The sequence below is a fragment of the Ambystoma mexicanum genome, chromosome 4p (assembly GCF_040938575.1).
Source record: "Ambystoma mexicanum isolate Mex_15411 chromosome 4p, UKY_AmexF1_1, whole genome shotgun sequence".
NCBI classification, from domain to species: Eukaryota; Metazoa; Chordata; class Amphibia; order Caudata; family Ambystomatidae; genus Ambystoma; species Ambystoma mexicanum.
In genome coordinates this window covers 1,155,791,814-1,155,812,403 of record NC_090927.1, presented here as the reverse complement: position 1 = coordinate 1,155,812,403, position 20,590 = coordinate 1,155,791,814, and the positions used below count along the sequence as shown (strand labels likewise).

Sequence of the window (20,590 nt, the reverse complement as noted above, 5' to 3'; positions counted from 1 at the left end):
GGCATCAAACAGTGATGACAGATACAAGTGATCACAGTTAAAGGGTGTTTATTGAACTTCAATGGGATGGTAGAACGCCTATCTAAACCTAAATCTTAAGATGGGAGCAAGCTACGACCATCTAATAACAATAACACAGTCCTAGTGAAGTCTGTCAAAATAAAAGGACCTATATTTATAAACATGTTGCCAATCCTTACTTCTAAATGCAAAATAGTGTGGGACAACAATGTATGCAAAAGAAACGTCTTCAAGAAATGATATGTCATGATAGTTGAGCAGTTGGCTACCCTTCCCTACGTTTTCAGCACGGGGCAAGGAGGCAAGTGCGTGCTTCGCACACACTCTGGCTTCTTGGCCAAGAGGTAACAGTTCAACACATAGGCATCAGGGCCTTCCGCAAAGTCTCTCTCACAATGACAGTCTCTTTATTTTTAAATGTTTTTGTTGGCATTTGTGTAATCACAATCGTGCATTTCAGTTACCATATTGCATGCCAGCACTTAGTCAACAACAACAAACAACTGTTAAACAAACAACTTCCTACACGTGCATGTGTTACTTATGGAAACCATTGGGGCAAGCGCTACGATGGCTGGGGCCTTAGCTTCCGCCCTTCACCTCTCCAGTTGGGGAACGTTACTTGTTGTCGGGGGGTGATTAGTTGGCCACTACACAGGTGTTTCCTTGTTTTAGTTAGTGCATTCATGGGGGCTTGTCATCGGATGGGTGGAACATGTCCCAGATCAGCGCTTTCCATGCCACACATTTGTCCGTATCATCTGCTTCAGATCTGTTCGCTCCCTCCACCCACACCTTGGTCTCCGCCTCTGCCCACCTTTCGAATTCCTTGTGCCATTTTTCGTCTTGTGGTCCGGCTGTGGCCTTCCAGGACATGGCGATGGTTCTTTTGGCTAGTATGCATGCCAAGTCCATGAACCTGACCACATGCTTATGTTTGCTAATACTGGGATAGGCACCAAGCAGACATTCCTTCAGCAACCACTCATACCTGCTTACTTCAGCCTCCCTACATGCTCGCTCTATGCTTGTCTAGAAACTTTGCACACGTCACAATGACAGTCTCTTAGTGCAGAGGGCCTGATGTAAGAAACAAAACACAAAAGTTCCTTTCCTTTGTCAGGGTTTTCACTTTCACAAATTCAAGACTGGTCTCCCTCCTTCTGGCTTGGATCACGGGTCCCTCTCGACCGGGCTCAGACCCCTTTTCAACAATGTTCACAATTTGGTCTCCCTCGTTCGGGCTCAAACCATGGATCTCCGCGGCAGGGCTCAGATCCTCTTTTCCACAATGTTCGCAACTTGGTCTCCCTCATTCAGGCTTGGACCATGGATTCCCCTCGTTCGGGCTCATATCCCCTTTTGATTCCAGAATTGAGAACTTTGGAATGTGCGATGGGTTTTAATTAAACCGTCGCAGGACCACTTCGATTCACTTCACACAATTTACAATTCACATCAATCTTCTACTTTTGTTTCTCTTGTCAGGGTACTGTAGAGAGACCTTCGACTGAGCACATTCACAGTGCCAGAACACTGCCAATGGTATTGTATCTTTCCTTTTAATGTTCAAATATTCACAAGCAATTTAGCTTCACTCGCGTATCATACACGTTTAACAATGTTCGTTCCAGCACTCTTTTTACAATGTTGCTGCTTGCAACATTGACTTCAACACAGAACGTTCTGGCATCGGTCTCCCCAACTCACTGGCTGTGTTGTTATCTGTCGCTTCATTGTTCTTGGAGCCAAGGACGATACCACGGCCACAGCTGCTCCTCCCTGCCTTGGTCAGTTACGCGGGAGGACCCTCGGTATCTCCGACACACAATGCAGGATTCTTCAGCCTGGTTTCCTGGTCTTACGTTTTCTGCCTTGAAGGTTTCTTGAAAGTTATGGCTTCCTGCCACAAGGTTAAAGGTGTTGCCCCTCTCACGAACCTCTTGTGCCTGGCAATCTTTCTCCCCTCGTTCAGCTGCCAACTAAAAAATGCTGTACCTTTGTGTGTTTTGCCTCGCTCAGAGTGTGCTCTGCATTTTATCGGTGTGGGGAAGTGTAATGGAAGTCACGTGTGAGTGATTGTCGATAATTACCTGACCCCGCCTGACCATAGTATTGGGACATGCCAGGTTCACGGCTCTGGCGTGAGTTTGTTTTCTCAGAGAGCAGGCTGTCTGTTTATTTATATTGCATGCCTAACCCAGAGGTATCTGGGCCCATTTGCATGTTGCATAAAACAAGAAGCATAAAATCGATACATAGGAATAGATACATAGGAATATATACATTACATTGTTATGGTTTAGTGCTTACTCAAAATTTACAGGGAATACATTCAGAAGATTTACAAGTATGGTATGTAAATGCAGATTAAACATCCTGAGAAAAGAGCCATGTTTGGGTTTTATTTCTGAAGCTAAAGAAGGATGGTTCTACTCTGAAGGTTGCAGGCAAGGAGTTCCAGAGTTTGGCTGCCAGCATAGGAAAGCTACTACCGCCAGCTTTCTTAAGCTTGTATCTGGGAACCCTAAAGCAATTTGTGTGTAAGGATCTGGTAGGTCGTTTTGATATGTTTTTGGAAAATTTGTCGGCTAAATATTTAGGTGCTGAGTTGGTGAGGCATTTGTAAGGAAAAGTTAATGATTTGAAGTTAATTCTATCCTTCACTGAAAGCCATTTAGTATTGCGTCTGAAAGCTGAGATGTGTTGCATTCTAGGAATGTTTAGCGCAGTTCTTAATGCATTATTTTGCAGTATTTGAGGTTTGCAGACATTCTGTTTGCTCAAACCTAGGTATAAGGCGTTAGTAGTCTATTTTAGACAAGATTAATGCCCTGGCCAAGGTAGTGCAACTTGAGGTCGAAAGGAATGGTTTACAAGCGTTAATGAGCTTGTCAAGTGTGTGCAGTGGCAGAGGCTATGGCATTGACTTGACTTTTCAGGTTTAAGGCTGAGTCTAGATAAAAGCCCACGGTTTTTACCTCCTGAGATACTTTAATGTTGTTTCCATCAGTATTAAAAGAGTTGAATTGGTTACTTAATGTGTTTAGCCTTGTCGTGGAGCCAATGAGAAGGAGCTCAGTCTTATCGTTAAGACAGAGGCCATGTGTGGTCATCCAGGCTGGGATGATAAGGTAGATCTCGTTAAGCAGGGCAGAATCAGTGAGGTGATCTGGGTGTCATCAGCATAGTTAGTGTATGAGACACTGAGATGGTCGAGATCGTCAAAAAGAGGTTTGGTGAAAATATTATACATCGTAGGAGAGACACACGATCCCTGTGGTACTCCACAGGAGATGGGTGCAGACTCTGATGATGCGGTTGGTGAAAAGACCCTGGTGGTTCTATTATCCAAGAACGATTGTATCCAGGCCGTGGCTTGGCCAGAAAAGTGGGCCGCTGATTTTAAGTGATTGCATAAGACTTTATGATCCACTTAGTCGAATGCGGCTGAGAGATCCAATAGAAGGAGGAGGGCGAGCTATCCTTTGTCCCTGATATCATCCATTTGATTGTTCAAATCTATTAAAGCTGTTTCTGTACCGTGTTTAGGTCTGAAACCTGACTGACGCAAGCCCAGGAGGTTATTGGATTCAAGGTAGATTTGTATCTGTAGATAGGCCACCCTGTCTAGTATTTTCAAAAGAAACAGAACCGTCATTATTGGTCTGTAATTGGTCGGGATGTTAGGGTCGAGGTTTGGCTTTCTTAATAGTGGGAGGACCCAGGCATCTTTTAGGTTGATTGAGACGGTACATGTGTCAAAGGACGAGTTTATTAATGTTGTGATGAATGGCGCTAGATCCCTAGCTGCCTCTTTGATTATTGGTGCTGGGCAGATGTCTCCCTAGCATCTAGAAGGTTTGAGAGAGGATATTATGTTCTCAACTTTGTGAATCGAGACTGGGGTGAAATGAAAGCATTTATCAGGTTTTGTCTGAGCCATCTGTGGTTTCTGCAGGGGGAGGTCAGTAGAGAGATTACATTTTTTTATTTTGATTTTCTTTTGTAGTAAAGCGATTTTGTTGGAGAGCGCATCTTGAATATTGGTGCACCATGACTTGTCCTTGGTACACGTTTCAGTTGGAGGAGTCGGGGACTCTTGCTCTCTTAAGATGATGAAGAGTTCTCTCAAGTTTGATTTGGCTTTGTTAATTCTATTGTTGTAGGTATCTCTTTTGGTTTGCAGGATCTCAGATTTGTATCTAGCAGCAATTTTGCCAAGTTTATCCTTATTCTCCACAGAGGGGTAGTTTTTCCAAGAGGATTCTGCACTTCTTTTTTCATTACGTAATACTTTAAGATTAGGGGTGAACCAAGAGTTAAGGCTTACCTTAACAGAGTTTTAGGGGTGCTTTTTTGTCCATTGCTTGTTTGATAGTGTAGTTGTATAGTTTTACTAACGCTGAAGGTTCTGAGCTAGTAGTTGTGAGGTTGGTAATGGGATGGAGTAGAGGCAATAGGTTCTCTACTGTTATATTACGTTTGTTTCTAGTAAATGCAGGGGGAGCTAGGGGAATTGCAGAGTTTGATTGACTACTGTCATGTAGTGTGAAGGAGATCAAGTGGTCATCGGTCTAGGCACATGGTTCATTGGATATCATTTTAGTGTCACAGTTAAGATCTGCTAGCCAGTCTGGTAGTCTTCCTTTGGTATGAGTTAGTGAGTTGATACGGTGAATGAGGCCTAGTTCGGTGATGGTATTTGAGAGTGCTGAGGAATTGTCATCTTTCGGGTCATAAAGCCCTAGGTTAAAGTCACCTAGTAGTGTAATTTGTGAGGTGGGTTTCACATTAATCGTAAGAAGAGAGGTGGTGTCTTCGTCAAAGGTTAGGATGGGGCCAGGTGGTCTGTAAATGAGGTGCATAGTTATCGTGCGTGACACAGTAAGAGGCAGTTTGACAGTCAGGAGCTCTCCTGAAGGGAAGGTGAATTGTGGGAGGACTCTTAGTCCTAGTTTAGTTTTAACAATGAAGGCGATGCCACCTCCTCTGGCATTTTCTCTATCTCGTCTAAGTAGGGTATACTTGTCTGGTAACGCTAGTGATAAGGTAGGTCCAGATACTGCATGTAACCAGGTTTCAGTTATGGCTAGGAAATCCAGTTGGTTAGCAACAATAAGGTCAGCAATGTCTAGTGCATGAGCTACTAAGGATCTAGCATTTATCAAGGCACCTTTGATATGTGGAATATCAATAGCAGGTGAGTTGGGTGGATGACATTCAGTTTCCTGTAGTGTTAGGTTGTTGATGGGAGTATTGTTGAGACACCTTTGTTTGGTTCTTTTTTTAAGTGAGATTGGGGTAGTAAATGTGTCCCTTTAGTTAGTTAGTGATTGGTAATCCAATTTAAATCTAGATCCAAGACTGAAGTTTTCTAATGTTCGTGGGACAGGTTTGGTTGGGGAGGTCGGCCTGGTGGCGTATAGTTGGATCCACTGAGCTGGTGATAATGGGCAGGTAGGGCCAGTGAGTGATTTGTCATCAAATGGTTGCAAGGGTGGCAAGAATTTAGTTGGTGTTATCCTGTCCGAGTGTGGTAGTAAGGTGGACAAAGTGAGAGAGCGCAAATGTTTGTGTGGTCTGAATATTGAGGTATCAGCAGGAGACGAGGTGCTGTGAGTTTGAAAATAGCCATAGTGGTGGTGGCATGAGGAAGTGATGCGAGTGCAGAGAGGGAGAAAATCAGTGGCAGTATACGTGCAAGATTGACAATTAAGTGGTTCATGGCTAGAAAATCAAGTCATGTAGGTAGAAGGTGAGCGTTCTGTTGGGGAGATCAAAGGGGCAAGGCGTCCAAACAGAGGAGGAAGCCGGTAGGTTTCCTCTCAGCAGGGTGGATTGTAGTGTGAAGCAGGGCGTTGGTGAGTGCACAGCACACGTTGATTGTAGTAGTGCACAGTCACGCTAAAATGTCTCAGTGGACGGTGGTGCAGGACTGGCTAAGGCATTAGGAGTATCTCAAGTTAGTCATTAACCATTACGCAGATAATGTACAATCAGGTACTAACATAGATCGCATAAGGAGTAAATTAGGTTAGGCAGTCTCAAAGACAATGCTATAGAACGCAATTGGCCTATGTGCTTGTAAATGCAAACAAATCTAATAAAATGCATATAAGGATTAGAGAAGGCAGTAGTCCGGAGCTTCTGTAATATGAAGCAAGCCAGGATGAAAATATCTGGCTGCTAGCAAGGTAGGTGTCAAGTAAGGCATAATACAATGAAGGAGTTGTAACAAAGTTTTCCTGCAGGAAAAGGAGGGGGGGTTGAGTTTCTAAATATCCCATCGGGTAGGATGGGGTTAAGGAGTTACAGGAAAGAGAGGGATAACGAGTCTCACCATCCAGTGTCACACTCCCAGAGGACCCCTCACCCAGTGTGTCTGAAGAGGTGAGACACACCAACGCTGGAGGATGTCCCAGATTAGCAACAGTGTTAAAATGTTACCATGCAGCTGATTTCACACATAGCTGTGACATATTTTGGGATTCAAAGAAGGGGTTTTATTTCTCATACTCTCACCATGCTTTGTTAGTTCAGCGATACAGGATGCCACATACTGGAGACATGTCTCGTCGTTCTCAGGACAGAGAAGGGCTTTGAGCATCCCTTCAAAGCATGGGCTCTCAATAATCTCCTGTAAATGCAAAGAGAAAGTCAAACACTGTTCTGTGCATACAGCAGACTGCACCTGACATGCTGCAACGGCCGACAGGGGGCATATTACAGAATCACTGCATACATTTTTCCGTGGTGGAAATACTGTGCAAATAGCACTACACACCGGTGCAAAACTTCTGTAATATGGAAACAGGAATACCATTGGGCATATGCAAACATTGATTTGAGACAGAACGCCCAAGCATTTACATCAAGCTTTATGCTTTTATTGGCACAACAGGAACAATTACAAATATCAATGTACGTTGTAGATGAGCCCCTACTACATCCACAGGAATAACGTAGCTGATAAACTATACAATATGTGCACTTTCTGGGGCGCAATTTAACAGGTATCACAGCCTACATTATTCAAAAGCCTTTTCTCAGCATGATAGGATAGGATTGACTTTTTTCTCACTTGGCAACCTGGGTAATCCACATCTTAACCGTTCAATGATCGAAACCTTTTAGACATATTAACAAAACGAGAACAGAACAATCTAGCGCTGTCAGGACAGTCCGAAAAAAAGGCCAGGTTGTAGTTTACAGTAGGAGAGCTTATCTCTACCTTGTAAAGTAAAACCTGGGGCATTTAAATGCAATTACGGCACAGGTCTGGGGGACGCAGCAGAAGGCCTGCTTTCATGTCTCGCACCATACAACTGTACTGCAGGTCGCCTCGGAGCTCGCCAATAAAAATTACAAAAGTAGTCTAAAAACATACCTAGTGTATGTAATTCAAACTATGCTACCTATAGGTTATTTATCTTGAACACAATTAATTGGGTTCAGCTTAGTATATAGGTAGGACTGTGTGGCTATCAACAAAGCCCTCTCCCATTTAGTGGGCTAATCCCGCAGCTGATAGGTTCACGCCTTGTGGCCTTGGTAAGGAAGTTGGCTATTTCCCACCAAAACCTCTGGTTAGCGGCTGCCAGCATGGCATCCACGGTGGATTGACGAAGATGCAGCGAAGCGTTGGAATAAAGCTTCTTCCCATACGCCTCGAAGATCTTCTCCTCCTTGCCTAGCAGCGCTGAGGACAAGGTGGAAGAGGACGACTGAGGCTTTGAGTAGAGTGACACCACAGCAATCACTGAAGAGTGCGGTTGAGGATGGGCCAACAGCAAGAGTGGATCCCCCTCCATTTGCCTATACTTTGCGTCCAGGCGCCGATTGAGAGGCTGGGCTAAGTGGGGTTTGAGCCACCGCTTCTTGGCCAAGGCGACAAGGTCCTTCTGAATCGGGATCCTTGTTCTAGCCGTGGGGCTTAGAGTGAGGACCTCAGCAAGTACCCCCGCCTCCGGTTGTTCAACTTCGGGTTGAGGAGGGCCCAAGCATTCTGCCAGACCTGCGAATCGTTTGTGGAAGGCCTTGGCTGACGATTGTGTCTGGGTCTTCTTCCTCATCTGTGTCCACCCGGGCGTCCGGCTGGTCCGGAGAGGGTGGAGGAGTGCTGGGCGGCGAGGCCCGAGGTGTGGAGACCAGAGCCGGAGGCTGCATCGGAGGCTGGTACAGAACCGCCTGAACTGCGGTAGGCAGGGGAGCCTGAATCGAAGGAGCTGGCGTGGGCAGCAGGGGCTGAACTGGGCCTGCGGGGCTGGAGCCATAGGAGGAATGACCATAGGCACAGGCAGATGGGCTGGAGGGAGCATGTCCCTGATCACATCCTTAAGGATGGGTCCCATCTGTGAATCTCATGAGAGCGAAGAACTTTTCAAAGAACCTGTCCTCGCAGGCCGGTGGGGTGGCAGGTGATATTGACGGGGTAGCATGCGGCTGCTGGGGCCGTGCATTCTCGGTCTAGCTGATTGCGGGGTAAACCTGCCCTGTGATGGTGATGGATAAGCTGTAGGCCACGTACCTGGTTTTATTCTGGTGAAAAGGATTCCGTCTCCCGTCCCTAGCGAGAGACGCCCATGCAGTATGGAGGAAAGGGGACGGGACGTAAGAGTACCTTTGGAAGAAGGCAAGCTTCATACTAGCTCATATTACAAGTACATTGATTTGAAAAAAAAAAACAAAATTGCACAGGGGCCAAGGATATGCAATTTTTAACAGATGCAGAAATATATTTGTACACACACTGAGGTTCTCAACCATTCAATGGGAAGCAGGATGGTGGGAAACAGATCAATGCAAGAAACTAAATAGCTACTTGGTGGTAAAAAAGTCGAAACTGCCTTACGAGGGGCACTGCAGACTGCATCGGGGCCAAAACTCTAAGTGTGCATTCAAGCTCCGTGGCTAGCTCATGGATCGTAAGCATTGCACCACCGTGTATGTAGAGTGGCGTTTGCTTGAGTGTGATGATTCATACAGGGAGTGCCTGGGAAGCAAATTCCCCTCGGGTGTTGATTCTCTTAAGGTGACCTCATTGCTGGTGGTCCCAAGAGTGGATGGGTGTGCTTGGGGACTGGCTGCTTCTTTCCTTTATGTCCCTAGCCTTACCACGCAGGCAGCATACCTGACTTGGAATGGTTCCGAAGGACTCCACGGTTTCAGCAGCTGCTAACAGTTTGGCTCACCTTACCGGCAGAATGCATGTGATCCTATTGTAGCGTGGGCGAAGCTGGGCTCTGCATGGTCCTGCTTCACCTCCCTGTAATGTCGCCTACTCTAATGGTGTTGCTCTTTCTAAGATGTCTGGAGGAGGGGCACTACTGAGGTACTCTTGCATACTCCTACATCCCGTCCCCTTTCCGCCGTACTCTATAGAACGTGACAGGAACCTTTTTTTCTCCCGAAAAATAGCATTTCCCCTTTACATTTCAGTTGTGTGCATGCGCAGCTATGGGCATGCCATCATAGCCCCGTCCTGCAGCGCCTGGCCTCAGTCCCCGTTTCCGCGTGACGGCATCATATCTTCCTCCGCAAGCTCTTGAGAGTTTTTTTTTCATTTTTCTGGCTTTCCCTGAGCGATTTCATTTTTACATTACGACCTGGCTCTGGTGCCTTGTGTTCCGCAGCACATGTTGGCCCCATCAGGCTTCAGCATTTGTTCCTCCTGCGACAGCTGCTTTCCTGCATTGGACCCTCATTCGCTTTGCCTCCAGTGCGGCCATCATTGGGATGTCGTGCTCGTTAAAGAATTGGTTGGCTTGGTGGAGTGATATTTTTGCGGCTTCTCTCCCAGACCATATGAAGAACTTTGTGCGACAATGAAATAAGTTGGACAAGATAAACTTTTCTAAAGCACCCCATAAGGGGGATGCCTTCTCAGAGAATCCTTCCGTCGGGAGCGGTTCAAAGGACCCTAGTACCAGCCAGGGTCTGGAAGCTCCGAGAGATAACGGTCCCCCAACCGAGGGGCTTGTAGGTCCTCCCGAGGCATCAGTTGAGGGGTGGAAACGCTCTGACAACGGGCTTGCCCTGAGGGGCATAAACGCTCAAAGGGCTCCAAGCCTAACGGGAAGTCCCTGAGATCGCACCAAACACTGAGCCTCTGCTCAAGGATCTGTCTGGGGGTTAAGACTCACCGCCAGCCATTTCTTTCCTGCGCAATCTGAGGAAACCTCTTTGTGCAAGATGGCATTCAGCGACAAAATGGCGCCTAGTCGCGATTCGGGACCCAGGCATCGGCAGAGCCCTACAGCCAGTGATACAGCAGGAGGGAGCACACAGCAACTAGCCCAGTGGAGGCCAGATTTCACCTGCGGGTGGAATGGTCGACTGCTCAGGTCCAGTGGTGCACCTTGCACCCTATCATAACCACCGCACTGTGCTACACTGATAGTGGGGGATCCCAGCGCAGGGCAGCAGCTCCACGGACCGTGTCAGCCTTTGACCGCTTTCATGGGCCTACTGAGGTCTCAGCAGATGAATAGACTTCTCAAATCCTTAATCAAGGAGGTCATTCCTCCGGCTCCGGCTCCTCCACCTCTGGTGGTGCCCGTACAGCAGCCAGTTCAGGCTCCTCCTGCAGCCACCCTGGGTGCCCGTACAGCAGCCAGTTCAGGCTCCTCATGCAGTCAGCCCGGTCTTAGGGGATGTTGCTCCCCCAAGATTTCAGACACAGTAGGGCGTGGGTCCTGCACCAGACAGCGGTTCAGCTCTGCAGGCCACAGCAGATCTAACCACGGTACCAGGCTCCCTGGCAGACTCTCCACAAGTGGAGGAGCAGGCAGGGCAAGCGGACAAGGACACGAATGGAGGGCCTGGTGGAATTCTTGGGGGTACCTTTTGCCACAACAGGAGCAGCCAGAGTCTACCGTGCTTGCAGAGGTGCTGGCCCTTAGGGCGCATAGCAAATCGGGCATATCCTTGCAGAAAGTTGTGGTGGCCTTGGCGAAGAAGGGATGGCTGAAGCCCCATTTAGCACAGCCAGTCAACAAGAGGCTGGATGCCAAGTACAGGCAGGTAGAGGAGGAAGCTATTCTCCTGTCCTCCAACCCACAACCCCACTCCTCCATCATTGCAGCAGCATCCATGTACACCAAACCCCAGTCCTCCAGAACATCAGGATCTTTGGAGGCAGCTCTCCTAGGGAAAGAGGGCAGACAATTGAAGTCCTATTGAAAAAAAGGGTCTAGTAGAATTCGGGTCTGCACCATTGACAGGTCAACGCGGATGCAATATTAACAATATTACCAGACCTTCCATCCGATAGGCAGGCTGTGTTCAAGGCAGGCCTGGCTGAGGCCAAAGTAGTGGCACATCATTTGAGTCTATGGTAGCTCACGTCAATACAGCAGGGACGAGAATCTGTGTGGCTGCCGACATGCGCAGAGCAGCAAGGTTGCATTCTACCAGATTTAACATAGATGTCCCGAATAGGATACTGGATCTCACCTTCGAAGGGGCCAAGCTCTTCCACTCCTCCACAGACGAGGAACTCAGTTAGAAAAAGACCAGCTAGCAGACAGCGGAATTATTGGCAATCCTGGCCCAACCTGCAGAAAAGCGGTTCGGCCAGTCGCAAGGGAAGGCCAGACCAAAGGAGATGGGCATTTGGCGGATTCAGGGGCTTTAAGGATGACCTCGGCCAGGCGGCCAGACAGGCCGCCCAATCCACAAAGGCGCAAACCTCAGCGGACCACACACAAGTGATTCTTCCAGTCCGCCCTCCTACAACCCAGCCCCAGAAGCCAAGAATCAATGAGGGTGGCGTCCCAGTCCATCCGTCACCAGTGGGGGGCAGACTGGCTCTCAACGAGATGCAGGGACGTTCCCTTTTTACAGAACCCTGGGTACTTTCTGTGGTTTGTGGGGGATTTTAACTCCAAGTTCCCGCTCCACACTGGTTTAGCTCCCTCGGTTACAGACAGGCTCACCGGCTCTGTTGACAGAAATCACTTCTCTGATACAGAATAGGGCAGTGGAGGAAGTACCCCCGCATCAGAGGGGCTCTGGCTACTATTCCAGAATGTTTGCCATCCCCAAGAAGAACCAGGCAGACCCGAGGGTGGTACTCAACCTATCTTTCCTCAAACCTTACCTCCCACTCAAAAAATTCAAGATAACACCAGCGCCGAGCGCGGAGGCTCTCTGCACTGCAGATTGGATGTGCTCCCTGGACCTCAAAGGTGCATATTTGCACATCACGATTTGGCAGCTGAACAGGCAATTTCTGCCGTTCACAGTAATGGGGCGGCACTTCCAGTATCGGGTGCTGCCATTCGGACTGAATTCTGCCCCTCACATGTTCACGAGGCTGATGAATACAATAGGAACTACTCCGGGCCAGAGGTCATCACCTGTATTCATATCTGGATGACTGGCTAGTCGGGAGCAACACGCAGGAAGGGGCGAGAGCCACACCTTGAAGTGCCTCATTAACCTTCTCTACCACCTCGGCTTTTCTATACACCAAACCAAGTCGCAGTTTACCCCTGCACAGTCTTTGATATGCCTCGGATTGTCATGGGATACAGTCAGGCAAAGAATTTTCCCCACACAAGAAAGTGTCAAAGCGATATACAGGGCCACAAGCCATTTTCTTGGCAGGCAGACAACGTCAGAATGGTGGCATCAGCACCTGTTATGGCTCATGGGGGCCTGATTTCTGGCAGTGCCCTATGCCAGGCTTAATATGCAGGGATTGCAGCTGTACTTGGCCGACAACTGCAACCTACATAACTGTTCTAAGACAGACAGGATCACAATAATGTAACCAGAGATTTTCACAAGCGCCCAGTTTCCTAACGGCCCGGTGCACTCTACAAATAAATAAACAATACAATACCGGTAGAGGTCAAACCAGATCTTGTGTGTTGGAGGCAGCAGGGAAATCTGATGAAAGGTGCGTCATTCTGCAAGGAGGAGGGATCAGTGGTCATTACTACGGATTCCTCTCTGGAGGGCTGGGGGGCCGTGCTGGACAGCTATTGAATTCACAGACTGTGGTCTCTGCAGGAGCAGATGGAGCACATAAACATGCTGGAGCTGAAAGCCATTCAATCCGCTTTAAGGGCGTTTCTCCCGATGATTGCAAACAGGATAGTGCTCATATGAACGGACAATACCACGTCCATGTTTTACATAAACAAGCAGAGAGGGACAAGGTCACCTGTGCTGTGCAGACTGATGATTCAGATCTGGGAGTGGGCCCTGGAATAGAGCATTTACCTGACTGCTGTCCATCTCCCGGGAGAGAGAAACACAAAGGCAGGTTTAGCCGGTTTCTAGCGGACAACTACAAATGGGAAGTGGGTTTACAGGTCCTCAACTCAATCTTCAGGGGATGAGGCCATCCGGAAGTGGATTTGTTTGCCACACAGAACAACGCAAAGTGCAGGCAGTTTGCCTCATGGATGGGGATAGGCAAGCGTTCACTAGGCAATGCCTTCCAAATCTCCTGGAACAGCCAGTGGTGCTACGCATGCCCTCTGATTCGATTAATCCAGAGAGTTCTGCAGAAGGTCCAAAATGCAACCCATTGTCACATGATTCTGGTAGTCCCGGACTGGCTAACCACGTTCTGATACTCAGACCTGGTGAGGGTAGCAGGTCAGGGCCCAATACCGCTGAGGTCGATCAGGATGGGACACTTCTTGCAGCAGGGCGGGGTAGAAGTTCACCGCCAGCCAGAGTCTGTAGCCCTCTCAGCCTGGTACCCGAGCAACTAAAGATGTAGCAACTTGGGCTTTCCCGAGCCAATCTGGATATTACTGATAACGCTAGAAAGAAATCCACCCGGCTCCAGTACAAGAGCAAATGGGCCAGGTTTTGTGACTGTGCAAGTGATAGGGGAGTGAATCCAACATTGTGCACGCTCGAGCAAGTCTCATCTTTTTCTGTCCACTTAGCAAGCACCAGCGTGCAGGTGGACATGTGTTGCCCGTACTTAGCAGTAATCGGCGCCAATCCTTCTCCAAGGCCAACCCTGCGATGAAGAGACATTTGCAGGGACTAAGCGAGGCTATACCCTCCAGTCAAAAAAACCTCATCCGGTGTGGGACCTTACTTTGGTACTGGCAGCTCTAGTTCACAAGCCATTTGCGCCCATGGCTACTACAGACATCAAATGGGTAACTCTCAAGACCGCGCTTTTGGTGGGCCTAGCATCAGCGAGGTGCATTAGCGAAATTCAGGTGCTAGTCGCTTCAGAGCCTTACACTATCTTCCACAAAGACAAGGTGGTGATGAGGACGTACCCAAAATGCCTACCGAAAGTAGCCTCTTCTTTTCATATCAATGAGGAGATTGTGCTCTCCACCTTCTTTACACACCCTCAGTCGGAAGTGGAGAGGGCATTACATTGCTTGGATGTTAGAAGCTCAAATTCTACCTGGACAGGACGAAACAGATCAGGAAATCCGATGTCTTACTAATCACGTTCAGCAGTTCTTCGCCAGGGTCTCAAGTGTCAAAAGCTTCCATTGCCAGGTGGATGGTGGAGGCTATTTCAGAGACTTACAAGCTTCAGAAGAGGCTGTGCCCAGTGAACATACATGCTCATGCAGTGAGGGCAAAGAAGATCTTGGAGAAAGCAGTAGCCATGCAACTCCTCCAACATATTGAAGCCAATAACCTACTTCAGTCCTACCAATGTGGCTTGCAGCACAGAAATGACTACCATTAAGGTGATTGATGATGCTCCTAAAATCCTAAAGGCTGGCTATTCTTGCCTCCTGGTTCTCCGTGGCCTCTCAGAAGCATTCAACCCAGTAGACCACCATGCACTCACTGACAATCTACATCACTGTATGAGGATCAGGGAGATTGTCATCAGCTGGTTCAAACACTACCTTAAAAACTGCCACCAGTTTGTCCACATAGATTATGCCAGATCACCAACTCTTGCCATCACCTTTGGAGTCCCACAAGAATCCATCCTCTCCACCATGATCTTCAATCCTCACATAGAATTGCTTCGAACCCTCCTGCCTCCACCCTACATCCAAATTCACCAATACTCCAATACACAGATGACACGCAGCTCTACTTCAAGATATCCTCTATCGAAGACATTCACAGGCTCGGGGCCTGCCTCGCATTGATCCAGTTTTGGATGTTCAGTGCTTATCTGAAGCTCAATCCCTCCAAGACCAAATTCCTACTGATGACAAAGAGCACCGAACACATTGAAATCCAGACCTGGCTCTCTGCTATGAAGCTCAAGGTGTTTACACGACAGCTGGCCACTTGCACCAAGTCTCTTGGGTTCGACTTCGACAGGCACTTCTCCTTCAAACAGAACATAGCAAGGAAGGCACCTTGGTACCAACTTTCTCTCTTGCGGAAATCAAGGCCTTCATCAGCATAAACATCTTCAGCTCTGCTGTCCAAGTCTTGGTCCTTGTCCACCTGTATAATGGCAATGCCCTTTTGTAAGGCCTTCCTTTGCACCCCTGAGATGTGCCCTGCATCCTGCAGCAGGACTCAAAGGACTCTTCAAATTAGACCACATCACCTGACACTCACCGCTCCCGCTGCAAGCACATCATCTTCAAATCCTGCTGCACCATCTATAACGCTGTTGCCCTTAAGTCCCCAAGCTACCTCACTGAGAAATTCAGCATCTCCAGAGGCCTACGATCCACCAGAAGTAGTGCAGACTTGAACTTCACTGGTACAGGAAGGAAAGAACCAGGCCTTCTCTGTCTATGCCCCCAGACCCAGGCTCTGGAACCTCTTCCTCAGCACCAGACTTGCCCCCTCGCTTCTACGTTTCTGGAAGGAGCCAAGACCCTCTTCTTCAAGGAATGGCTCCTCCTTAACAGCTTGGTTCACACAACTTTCACTGGTGACCTAACCTAGGATTGGGGGTATCTGCCCCCCTGTTTCCTCCCCTGCTTGCTTGTAGATCCCCTGCTGCCAAATTGCCTCCCACCATTATTAGCTTCACTCTCCTGTGTATCTCTACTTCCCTCAACGGGTCCTCCCCTCTCTCATTTGTAAAGCGCAATGTTGCGCTATGTTGCTTCCCGGAGCTAAGTTCAAGCTCTATAAATACCTTATAATAATAATAATAATAATAATAATACTACAAGTGACAGCTAATGCAAAATGTGTGTGCTTAGTGTAAGATATATATATTAAGGTTATGTTCATAAATGTTGAAGTAACAAAGTCAGATGTGAGCATTTAGGGTGTACAAGATCCAGCCTAGAAGGAGTGATTGGGCATGAATGCAGTTGTGAGACGATAGTGTCTCATGTATCAGAGTAAGATCAACAGAAGGCAGACACATGGGCGTACATTAAATAAGTACAACAGAAAACTTCAAAAACAGGATGACTTCTCTTGGGGTTTAACTGTTTGAGTCTTAGCTTGTAAATCCCTATATGGGTTTCATCTCCAGTGCAGGTAATCAGTTTACAGTCACTCACAGTCCTAGGGTTTTTAAGTGTTTCCCCACACTTCTTCCTTGTCTCCCTGGTCAATGAACTCTGGTCCTCTCGTTCTTGTCCTACCCACACATGAGTGGAGGCCTAGCCTGAATAGTGTCCAGTAAAACCCAAGAGCTTCAACAGAGAGACAGGTAAGTTACTTAACCAAGAGACTCAACCTCTGGTTCTAGCCAATCCACTGCCTCAGGGTCCTGGCTTTATTTTCTCAAAGCAACATCCTTATTTTCCTGCTCAACACCCTACTATGCAAACTACACTCCAATTGACGGTTGAATATAGTCCTGAGTTTTAACACTCCTCCAATCTCCTTCCTGGTCTTGTACTGGGCTTTGGGGTTCGTACCTTCTCTCACCTCCTCTCTCGGCCCCCTTTCACCTTCCTCTTTGAAGTTCTTTCTCCCTCGCTTAGGAGTATTTCTTCCAACCTCCTTCCAGCATCCCCATCCAACCTCCTTCCAGCATCTCCATCCAACCTCCACTTTGGAGTCTCTGTCCCTCCTTGTAGGTGTCTCTTCTCTCTTCCTCCTGCATACCTCCTCAACCTCTTCTCTCTCCCGCTACAAGAATCCTTTTAGTATCTCCTCCAACCGCATCCTTATGTCTCCATCAAGCCTCCTGCTCAACCACTTCTCTTTCTCTACCAATGTCCTTCTAGCATCTCCTCCAACCTCATCCTTGTGTCCGTCGAGCATCCTCCTCGAGCCTCTTGCCCTCATTTCAGAGATTTCTTCTCACTTCCTCCTGAATTTCTCTCTCTTCCTCTAGTATTTCCTGTAACCTCCTTGTGTCTGTTTTGAACCCCCCCCTTCGTGATGTTTCCCTTTCCACATTTGTCTCCTCCCGCCTCTACTTTAATGTTCTTGCCACTTTTCTTATCTGCTCCTTCAACCTCCTCTCCAACACTTTCAAACCTCTACTCGTCTCTCGCTGTCTTCTTCTAAGCCCCTTCTATGTCCCCTATCTCCCTTTGCTCGTTCTACCTCCTTAGTGCCTCAGCCTACTCTACTCCACCATTTCCTTTCTATGCTTTTTTTTTATCAATCTCTCAGACTCCAGCACCCACCTTAGTGACTTGCCAATTCTTTTCACCCACAGCTATGACAGAATATAGGGCTTAGCTCCTCCAATTAGGCCGTCCTGCTTGACAGTGGACACATGTGTGTGCTCATTGTGGCTATGACAAGATTGCAGCAGACGTTCTTCTGTAATGAATTCACCTGATTGCAGCAATGCACCCTTAGCCGATTTCAGGCTTGATCGCCATCTTAGTTGTCAAGTTCACAATTTGGGATGCTGCTAAGCATACCTCCCTCCTGTATTCTCTCATGGATTGACAGCAGCCCTGCTGGCGTTGCCCCAGATGCCTCTGGCATGCCACTGTGGTGTTAGTCTTACATACCCTTTGCTTGTCGACCCACGTGAACTTTCTATTGCAGGAGGGGCAGAACTTAAAGGGAGTACACTCCATAATATTGGTAGGCAGCTGGGCGACTATGGGAAAGGGTGGGAATATACATGTTTAGGATCACCGCCACTCTCCCTACTGTAAGGCGACGCTGAAAGGGCCTTCCAAGGCCAGGTGGCGCCGTCGAAGTCTCTGTCTGACGGTCAGCTTCGTAGTCTTCTTCAGTCTTCACTGCATCGAGTCATGGCATCGGTAAAAGGACAGGAAGAAATACTAACTTCATTATTAAAGTTCAACGGCATACGCTGAAAATGGACTCCTTATATTTTTGCGACCGCTCACAATGGCGGAAAAAACACGCGTGAGAGATCATGGGTACAGGGGACATCACAATAGGGATAGTATTACTGACATCCCCTATTTCGACACCCATTTTCGAGTTGTCGGCCTATGCATAGCATTTGATCTATGCATAGCATGTGATCTAATGAGATTACACAAGCAACAGAAATGTGTTTATTATTGAGTGTTATGCGATGTTATCACCTGCTTGTTTCATTTTTATTGTTTGTTTAAGGCCTACACTAAATATTGCATTTGAACTCATTGTGGACCCCTGACTCCCACTCACATTCTCCAGAGAATAGCTTTGACTGCTCTCCATTGCTAACTTGATTGGATTTTGGCCAACCTCTGAGTTCCCCTGTTCACTATAACTATGGTGGCCTCCTAAAATCGGTCCACAAGGCCAGAGGATTGGTCTCCTTTTGGCATCACACCTCCATACTCCCCACACCTGTGTCTCTTAATATGATGGTCCACCTCCCCACTCCTCTCGCCTCCTCCAGTCTCCAGCTACTCTCCTTCCTCTGATGAAACCAGAATCCTTCTCCAGACTCTCCATTCAACCTCCAGCATGCCTCGTGCTCTCCACTCGATACTCTCTCACTGCACTGTCAGACTGAACTGGCTGCCTTTGCCTTTTATAGCAGTGTTTCTCCTCTTCCTGTGTAGTGCTTAATGCTATTGAGAACATCTATTTACTGAGGGCTGTGCACTTCTGTGATGGGGCCATGAGCTGGTGGTCATTTGGCTTGGAAGGGGACTAGCTTGAGGTTGCATGGAGGCCTGCCACTATTCTCGATTTCAGGATGGCCATGACAGGTGTAGAATCTCCTCCCCCCCCACTAGAGTACTGTTGTCATTGCCCATTTTAGCCAGGGTCTCTCTGCTCTCCAAGTGTGTGCAGTTGGAGTTAGAAAATGTCTTGGTAAGCATGGGAAGCTGACTGCAACATTTAAATTAGCTTTCTCAAAGGGAGCGTGCATGTTTGTAATCCTTGATGCAGGGGGAATGAATTGTGTTTGCATCTTTGCTCTTACTTTCTATGCAAATGACTACGCCTTTGGTAGAGTGTGAATTTTCAACCTGAGGGCTTATGTGGCCAACGCATCTGAGTCACCATATGAAATGGTTCCTTCAGGTATCAGTGCCAGAGAAGAAAATGTATTTCCTCACTGTTTTGGGACTTTGGAATGTTGTTCCTTTAAAGGGAAAGACTTCCTTTCCTACTCAAGATTGGGTCCGGCTAGGAAGCTCTTTAAGTATGTCCATTGTATTGTATTGTAACCTGATTTGTAAGGTGAGAACCACGGCCCGAAGGCATCTGGCGCTGGAGAATTGACTACAGATGAACCCATCCCAGCAAACCCTCCTCAAAGCGAAGAGTCTTCAAAACAAAAAAGTCTTTAAAGATTTTCAGAAACATAGACGGTCGGATATCTCTCGTAAATGGGAGGGGAGAAAATTCCACAGCTTCAGAATGAGGACTGAAAAGTAACAACCCCAGCTCAAGGTTTACGAAACCTTGGAATTTCTCATAGAATTTGGGAACGTGAACTTAGGGTTCTAGAACACATGTACCGAGCAAGTTTCAGTCAAAGAAAAGATGGCCCCGTTTGTGTAACAGCACAATGCACTATACTTAAGACCTTAAAATCATTATAACTTTTGATCTGGAGCCATTGCAGTTGACGACGCAAGGGAAGGTGATGCACAAACCTCTGCATTGAGAGCTAGGCGAGCAGCAGAATTTTAAAGCACCTGGAGGCGATGGATTAAAAAATCTTTCTTGTTTCCCCAGTTAAATACCATTACAGTAGTCAAGCAGAAGGAATAAAAGGAAGAATCGTATTCAAAAGTTTAAGTTTAAGAAAACCAGAGTTGCAGACTGAAGCAATCTGCGCTTCTCTAGACCCCGAAGGTAACAATTTCACCGCAGGCTCTTAACCGAACCGGGGATGGGCATAGGCCAAGGCAATCTGGCCAAAATCCAGTATTCCAGAATTGATTTTTATCTGGCGACTTAACCAAGATCTTCGTCTTCTCTCCATTAAGTTTCAGCCAATTTCCCGGCATCCATTCGCCAATGGCTGCTAAACAAGCTCTTAATTTCTTAGGTAGATCAATAACTGGGGAATTCAGATCTTTGTCACCCACATAGGTGTAAAAACATACACCATGAGATGCAATAAGATCTGCTAAAAGGCGTAAATAATGATTTAAAAGAAGAGGGGGCAGAGAGGTGCCCTTGGGAACACCACAGGTGATAGGCACAGGCTCTAAAAAGAATGGAAATAAAGACACTGGGCCTCATTACGAGTCCGGCGTTAACCGAGGCGGTAAAACCGCCTGGTTAACGCCGG

General features: G+C 47.5%; 1 protein-coding gene across 2 annotated transcripts in view; it reads right to left on the bottom strand.

The window, feature by feature from the left end:
* Positions 1-20,590, bottom strand: part of LOC138453690 (uncharacterized) — a 724,495-nt gene that overhangs the window by 56,929 nt on the left and 646,976 nt on the right. For both annotated transcript variants that reach the window (XM_069606759.1, XM_069606758.1), the window contains one exon: positions 6,547-6,661. In XM_069606759.1, coding sequence (XP_069462860.1) covers positions 6,547-6,661 — 115 coding nt within the window. The remainder of the gene's footprint in view (positions 1-6,546; positions 6,662-20,590) is intronic.